The sequence below is a fragment of the Aegilops tauschii genome, chromosome 3 (assembly GCF_002575655.3).
Source record: "Aegilops tauschii subsp. strangulata cultivar AL8/78 chromosome 3, Aet v6.0, whole genome shotgun sequence".
Classification (NCBI taxonomy): Eukaryota; Viridiplantae; Streptophyta; class Magnoliopsida; order Poales; family Poaceae; genus Aegilops; species Aegilops tauschii.
Genome location: NC_053037.3, coordinates 525,027,865 through 525,035,721, shown reverse-complemented (window position 1 = coordinate 525,035,721; position 7,857 = coordinate 525,027,865). Strand labels below are relative to the sequence as shown.

Here is a 7,857-nt window from a genome sequence, read left to right as displayed (position 1 = left end):
GGATGGGCTCCTCTAGGAACAAGAAAAGTTGACGCGGCAATGACAGTACACGCCGCCATCATCTGCTCTTTCTCGGCGCCAACTATTGCTACCTTGCTTGCATTTTGCACTATATTCTTAACTTTCACAATGGGGATCTTGCACGCCTTGTGCATTTTTGTGTCTAGGATTTCATGCAATCTTGCTAGCAATGCTCCCCGGTCTGCCAAGCAAGCACCACCGGGGATATCTATCTTCCTACCACAAGGGTCTAGTCCGAGGCATTTGGAAACCTCTCTACCATTTATCTCTACAAAGTTACCGTCCCCCATGTCCATCTTCATGGTTTTGGGGTCTATGCGTGCTAGGAGAGACATGGAGAAGATGCGGTTATTATTTCCTAGCATCTTGATTTTGCACAACTCGTACATTCCCGCTCCCCTAAACACACCCTTCATGTTGGGATTCCAGTCCCCCGCGATCGATTGGAGCATACCACTGTGGTAGGCTGTGTTGAGGACGGGCACCTTCTTCGTAGGCACCATGGTCGAGGAAGACGGCACATCAGGCGGTGGCGCAGGCGAGTAGTACCTTGGTCTCCGGCCCATCTCCACACCCAACCTGTTCCAAGAACACCAAAATCATAAGAACAAGCAGAACATCAGAATGCAGCCATGGAGGAATGAGAAAGAGGTGGAAGACGAACAAGTAGTACCTGTGCTAGCCTTGGGTTCCTCCTCCTCTGTCCAACTCCGGGAGATGTGCTATGCTTTTGTTTAATGCATTCCCGCTCCTGGCAGTACATATATAGACCTGCCCGGTCTCACAGCACCATGTGCCTCGAAACGATTTCTAACCAAGTGGCCACCATTGTGTCCACGATTGCATCAATCCACGGCCACAAAGCGGGTTGCCCGATTTTTTCATTCACTCGAGATGCACTCAACAAATAAGAAAGAGACACCTCACGGCAGCGCATGTGATTAACATCCCCACTAATCATCGTAAGCTAATCTCACAACGATGGAAGGTAGATTGCAATTTTTTTATGTCAAGTGCACACTTAGCTAGCCAGAAAAAAGTGTTCAATCTGGACCACTTGACAACTTGGATACATGAAATCATGCCATAAATACATGATTATCAACTAAACACTAACAACGCACACGTACATCACTTTTAGAATGGCTAACTGGTACATGTTCACTCTCAGACTAATCTACATCTTGGCACGTTTGCATGGAGGGCTCTCAGCGTCATCATCTTCATCACCATCATCGCCAGGGCCAGTAGCTGACAAGTGGCCCCCATCAGCCAGCTCGCATGCAACGCTTTGCTTTGCATGTGCCATGCAAGGACCGTAGTCTGCTGACTCCTCTTCCCAGAAGCAAAACGGCAGCTCGATGGTGAGATCAACCTGCTAAAAAACAGTTCCATTTTCCAGTTAACTTTCTTGCATTGCGGGGGCACAAGCAAAATTCTTATGGTAGAACCAAATTGCTAACGAAAACACCACTCACATTTCCTACGAGCTCTTCATTTATTTGCTGACCCATCGAGATCGGAGGGCCCTGCCCCATAATGCTAGCCTGCAAAAAAGCATCACGATTCAGTTTACAACCATTTTTCACACGCACGGAATTACCATTTTTTTATGAAAAGTTTGTGCATGAACCAATAACCTCATCACTGGCTACTTCTATGTTCGACGGTGGATCATGGAACACGATAGCATCGAGCCCTACAGCGTCACTAAGGACCTGGTCATGCATGGGAAGAACACGTTAGAAGATAAAAGCATGCGTAGGGACGGAAATGGTGCAAGTGTGAGATCAATGATCTAACCTGCCCCCCCCCCCAACTGTCAAGCTTGAGCCCGTTGCATCCGTCAGTTGGGAAGCTGGCGAGTGCTCGCTGTTGTGGTCAGTGTTGGGCACCATCTCCTGCCTCGCTGCTTGAATGATTTCCCATGTGTCCGCGCCACGTCCTTAAATAGAGGACCGAAAATTTTCGTTTCCCTCCCAAACAGGAATTTCAAATTTCGAACAATATCGTCTACGTATCACCTATAGTTGCGAGTTTGAATTCGGTGGCACCGGATCAACCACGCAGCCCGCATACGTTCTCTACCCCCTATACCGAGAGCTAGTACGTTATGTCCCGTCCATTAAGTGCAGCACAGATGGGCGGCGTGGTGCACCTGTCCATGGATCTTGTCAACCACTGCCCCGGGTGGCGCGGTGATGAACCAGCGAGATCAGTTCAAGGGAAAAATGTTTCGGGGGCAGCGCTTCCATCACCAGTCAAATCAGGCGCCTGCCGATGCATGCGTGCTCGCGCTACTACCCACAACGCTAGAAAGAGAGACCACACGGTGTGGGCAAAGTGTTGGGCAAAAATTCATCACCCACGTCCAACTACGCACATAGATTATGAAAAGATTATTCTTATCGCATAAACACTTTTTTTCTTGCCTTTTTATCTCAACAATAGAGATCTCAACTCTTAAATCCGTTCATCAAACATTTTTTTCTCCACAAGAAAGCAAGCCAGCTCTATGCCCATGCCTTGTAATGGGGCCTTGAACTCACCCCCACCCACGTCGCCCTGATGCAAGCTATGAATGCCTGTTCGATACATCGGGCACACATGTGCAAGGCAGCGCCCGCGTGCTCACCACTGTGGCCTGGTGACAGAGTGCAATGGAGCAGCCTATCGCAAACTACCTACTATAGCCTTTTTGTCACATCAAAACATGACAACAGCGCCGCCTTCTTTGCACATTTTGTTGACTCAAGCAATATTAAAGCAAAGCAAATTGGAGAATAACTCGGCTGTTTCCATCTCCGCCTTCAAAAATCACCAACTGATCACGTGCAATATCCAATTGCACAATCATGTTCTCACCACCTCCACCAGCAAGAGATGCCATTAGCTGTGCCCATGTTAGTCTTGTGTTCTACCAAACACAGATGGAAAAATCAAGTCACCATGACGGCGCATGTTGTTTTCTTGAACATACATCATCACCAGCCGATTTACTAAACGATACATTCAGCAATAAGTAATGCTGGTCACATATCATAGAGTTCACTTCAAGCATACATGACATAGAGTCTGAAAAACATCGGAAAAACAGATGATAAATCAACAGAACAGATGCAGGCAAATCAGACCGCCTACAGGAAGTTCGGCTCAAATGGGCCTGTTTTCTTAGTGCCGCAAGTATTGCGCCAATGTCCAACGACACCACAGTTCGTGAATTTCGGCGACTTCCTTGGAGCTTTCGGCAAATTGCCTCGCTGGGGACAAGTTGTACACTTGTGCCCCTGCTCTCTGCAGATAGTGCAAAACCGCGACCTCTTAACTTGCTGCTCATACGGAGCCTTGTCCCCGCAGTTTGTCGGCCTCCCCCTCCGCCTCTTCTTCTCATTCAGGCCAACAACAGAGCAACTGGATTCACCGTCTCCTGTAAGTTTTTGCATCACAGTATCGCCCTCCGTTGGTGCATGGCCCTTCTGCACTGCATTCTGCTTCTGTTTTTCTCTCTCTGCAAGCCCCATTCCATCTTTATCAATGCTTAGCGGAAGCATAGTCGCATGTACCTCTTTCATCATAGCACTTAATATTGCTGTCTCCAAGCACGACACATTCAAGCGCTTTCATGTACATTGTGTGGTGTCTGAATGTGTCACTAGCTGGCGGTCCTCTGTCTCTCTGATACCTCACCAAATGATCAGGAAGAATGTCACGCGCCTCTCTCGTCCATCGTTTAAGTATATGCTTCTGTGGTATTTTCTGCAATCGGAAGTGCACCATCACCTGTAACAGGGGGACAGAAAGGATGTTTGTAAGATTTGCATCTCGGCTAGCAAACAAGGCAAATGGAACATAATTAAACTGGTACGTTGATCACCAAGACACACCTGCAATGCATGGCAACACACTATCCTAGCATGTTCAAAATAACCGCACTCGCAACTGAAAAAACTCTCGTCTTCATCCACTTCTATCTTGAATTCAACTTTGCTCCATTTCTCCCTTTTTTCCGCTTCTACATGGGTCGACTTATAAACCCTCCTAGGCACCACCTCATCCAACACATGCGCCCCACACTTATACAATTCTTCACCAAACTTTTCGAACATAGCTCTTGTGTAAACTTTGCTAGCATGCCTCTCAATTGGAAGATTGACCCGGAGGCACACACCGCTCTGCGATCCGAAACACAAGCCGAGGTGATTATCATGGTAAGGAAGCAAGATAAACTTTGTTATTGAAAAAAGCGCAACACACTCACCAGGGACGTCCTCTTCTCCTGGAAACTCTCCTCCGCCTCTCTGTCAAATTGCAGTTTCTGAAACTGCTTAAGAAATAGATGCATTGGGCACCCTGGCGGCACGTAACCTTTCAACAGATGGTTGGCGCTCTCGCTCCGTTGAGTGCTTGTCATCCTGGCACAGAACACCCCTCTAAAGTACGGCTTCGCCCATTTATGCCTGACCTCATATATCTGCGTCAAGAAAGGATGTTTCTTCAAAGAGTATTTCTCCAACATCTGTCTCCAGCCCTCCTCAAACTCTTCTTCCGTGATCATGTGATGGACAAGCTTGTGAAATTCCAGTTTGAATTCGTTGTTCTTGCTCCAAAGAACACCCATGGACTCCTTAGATTTTTTCAAAACGTGCCATTTGCACCAACGGTGGACGGTATTAGGCAGCTCTACTTCGATTGCCAGCTCTACTTCGATTGCCAGCTCCATGGAGCGTGCCTGATCTGCATTTGTAACCCAACAAACCAAAATGGGGAAAGGATCAGACAATCATAACTGTGCAGTGAATAATGGCATGATTAATGCTGATATGGAAACAAAACTCAGTTTCCGGCACACCAACCTGTAAGTATTGTCTGCGGGTGTTTCCCACCCACCATACGGACAAACTCCCTGAAGATCCACTTGAATGTTTCCTCTTTCTTGTCTCTCATCATCGCTCCCCCGAAAATTATGCTCTGGAAGTGGTTGTTGACGCCGACAAAGAGACCAAATGGCATATCATACAAGTTTGTCCTGTAGGTTGTGTCAAATGTTATTGCATCTCCGAAACACCTGTACTGATCGCACCCCCTACTAGTCACCCACATAAGTGTCTTTATGCGGCTCTCCTCGTCGACCTGCACGGTGTAGTTGAAATCTGGATCGTTAGCTTTCATCTCCCCAAGCAGGTTCATAGTCTTGACAGCATCAAAATCCGACTGCTCCTTGTTGAGCTTCTTGCATAATGTCTTCAACGACCTCTTTGTAAAAGGCACATTCTCCGTGACACCAAATAAGCTACCAATAATGCTGAAAACCTTTCCGAGGCCAACATTATTATCCCTGAGCTGTTTCACAAGATCCTTGGTGTATCTATCTATATGCCTATGCGACTTCCAATGCATTTTCTGTCCACATGTAATGGAAAGCGGATGGTTGTGCCCTGCTTTGTGCTCTGATATGTACCAACCGCCATCCTTTGATCGGAGCAGCCTTATCATTGCACTGCAACCACACCTCGAAGAACGGCTGTTCTCCTTCAACGGGGACCCCTGAAAATGAAAAGAAGATGTTTGTCAACCTCAATGAAATGATCGATACTTGGATGCATAATAAGAATGGCTTTTTTTTCATAGACGTACCGCACACGCACAGACAATCTCTTGCATACATCTTGTTCTTTCCACGTTCAGCCTGCTATTTGCCAGCCGTATACCGAACCCTATTTCCCATGAATATACGTTGTAGAACTGATACGCCTCGTCCAGCGAGTCAAACTCCGTGCCAATTTTTGGACTCACGACATGCCCTTCACCTTTTTCGGCAAAAGCACGGATAGACAGCTCAAGTGCCGTCTTCCTGTCCGGGTTCATGCCCCTCTCATCAGGTACCTTCCCTAGCCTCACTCTGCGACCCGGTAAAATTCACAAGAGTCAGCATACATACTAGCATTAGACACTTAAAAAAACATATATCGACAAGGGCCACTGCATGCATAGAGACAAAGCCACGCAATGGAAATGACATACAAAATAGGGCACCGTCTGCCTGCTGCAATAGCAATTTTGCCGTCACCACCAAAACCCAGCTCTACGTACGCAAGCCAAACCACACAACCACAATCAGTCCAATTGGTTCCTATCTGCTCTAGCAGGTGTTTACATGTTTACATACACATTCAGCATTTTTCTCTATAGTTTTTCAGCAGAACATCATAGAACAAGAAAAACAAAACTGTTTTGCCCACATACGCATAGCTACCTGTCCCACTTTTGCCTAATCATAGGACGCCATGTTTAAACTCACCAAGCACATAGTTGACTTCTGTCTACCCAACTGCATTCTATACGACACCGTCAGAAAGCATGATATGCAATTCAAAAAATCCACGCTCAAGTCCAGCATAACCTTTTCTACAATTTTTCCAGCCTCCTAAATCCACAAAACACCCATTTCCTAGAATCCGATGATAGCTGCTCAGGCCCACAAGACCATCCTATAATCCAATCAGCACATATATTGTGTGCGCATCCTAGGTTCGTCTCAGTAATCCCTATAATCCAACAAACGAACCAGATAAATGTTCAATCTGAAACCATTGCACCTTGCCTCTCACTACGACTGAGATGAATCAAACAAGACGTATCAGAAAAATAACTACTTCATTTGGACTACCAACAAATCTATCACCCGGGTGTACACACAGGCTATGGCAAGCTAAACAGATGCGAAATGGAGCATGATTTGTGGGGGGAAAAGAACGCACCTCCTCGTCCAGCCGCTTGTAGCTTCAGAGCACACCTCGAATCTCTGCCCATCTTTGATCAGCCCTGATTCTTCGTTCTTCTCGAGCTCTATGGGTGGAGCACTCATGGAATCCTAGGATTCCACCGGGAACACATCAAACTCCAATCCGGCGATGTTGGCTCCAAAGTTACTGCAGTCAAACCTAGCGCCGTCAGCGAATGGATTTGCAAAAAAGAGAAATCCTACCGGGGGGCGGGGCTGGCTAGGATGAGAAATAACTTGAAGGAACAATAACCTACCCGTTAAGCTCCAGACCGTCCGTCGACATCTCGCCGGTGGGGAATCGCTGTCGCAGCGCGCCCGTGTGAAAGAACAGAGCAGCCCTGGATGCGAGCTTTGTGTAGAAGAGAGGGTAATGACGAGGAAACACAGACGCGTGGATCTACCTGCTCCACATGCCTGACTGGGCCCATAAACATGTGCTGTTTCGGAATCTCGGTCCTGTACCAAATTGTCGGTCCAGGCCGAGGAGTCACCCCTACATGTATCACGGACCGTATTTCCCAGACTAGGCCTGCCACACACATGTTGTGAAATGACTGATACACAATCCCAAAGCCCAAACGAACGACCCAGATTGCGGCCTGCCTGTAGCCCGGCCACCAAAAGCCCTCACTCTCCGATTACACCTCAAATCACATATTTATCAACGTGTACCAGCCCAAGGAGTCGGCGTTGTGGCCGCACCAAGTGTCGCTCGACGTTTGATTCGTCGGCGGACTCGATCACCTCTGCACCGAGATTAACGTAAGTTATCTCGTCTACAACCCCCACAGGAAGGTGGGCTTCCTTCTGAGCAACGACCGGCTGCTGGACACTCAAGCCATCTTTATCCATGTACGTACCAAATTTAGCATCCGCTGCAACGCGTGGGTTATCTTTTAGTTACTCGATGGTTTGCACACATCATTGCTAAAAAAACACCACACACACTCCTTTTTTTTGAGAGTAAACTAGGGGCTTTATTCAGGACTCAAAATCTGAGGAATACAAGCAATGTCGGGCAAAACCCCTAGCCACACATGGCGACCCACCGC

At 47.4% G+C, this 7,857-nt stretch overlaps 1 protein-coding gene across 1 annotated transcript; it reads right to left on the bottom strand.

Moving 5' to 3' along the window:
* Positions 1–2,925: 2,925 nt before the first annotated feature.
* LOC120976910 (protein FAR1-RELATED SEQUENCE 5-like) lies at positions 2,926–7,185 on the bottom strand. Its single transcript, XM_040404576.2, has 7 exons — positions 7,060–7,185; positions 6,780–6,950; positions 5,656–5,920; positions 4,875–5,565; positions 4,280–4,755; positions 3,906–4,193; positions 2,926–3,801 (listed from the first exon to the last, which is right to left on the bottom strand). Exons 2-7 carry the CDS (start codon positions 6,884–6,886, stop codon positions 3,553–3,555), a joined length of 2,076 nt encoding a protein of 691 aa, XP_040260510.1. The 5' UTR covers positions 6,887–6,950; positions 7,060–7,185; the 3' UTR covers positions 2,926–3,552.
* Positions 7,186–7,857: the final 672 nt, after the last annotated feature.

What these genes read in the sequence shown, in the direction of transcription:
- LOC120976910 (XM_040404576.2), bottom strand. Translation starts at nt 6,886, where the DNA reads ATGAGTGCTCCACCCATAGAGCTCGAGAAGAACGAAGAATCAGGGCTG. An exon ending in CCCGCAGACAATACTTACAG is followed by an intron (nt 4,756 to 4,874) that starts GTTGGTGTGCCG and finishes TTACAAATGCAG; the next exon opens with ATCAGGCACGCTCCATGGAG. An exon ending in AGGAGAAGAGGACGTCCCTG is followed by an intron (nt 4,194 to 4,279) that starts GTGAGTGTGTTG and finishes TTCGGATCGCAG; the next exon opens with AGCGGTGTGTGCCTCCGGGT.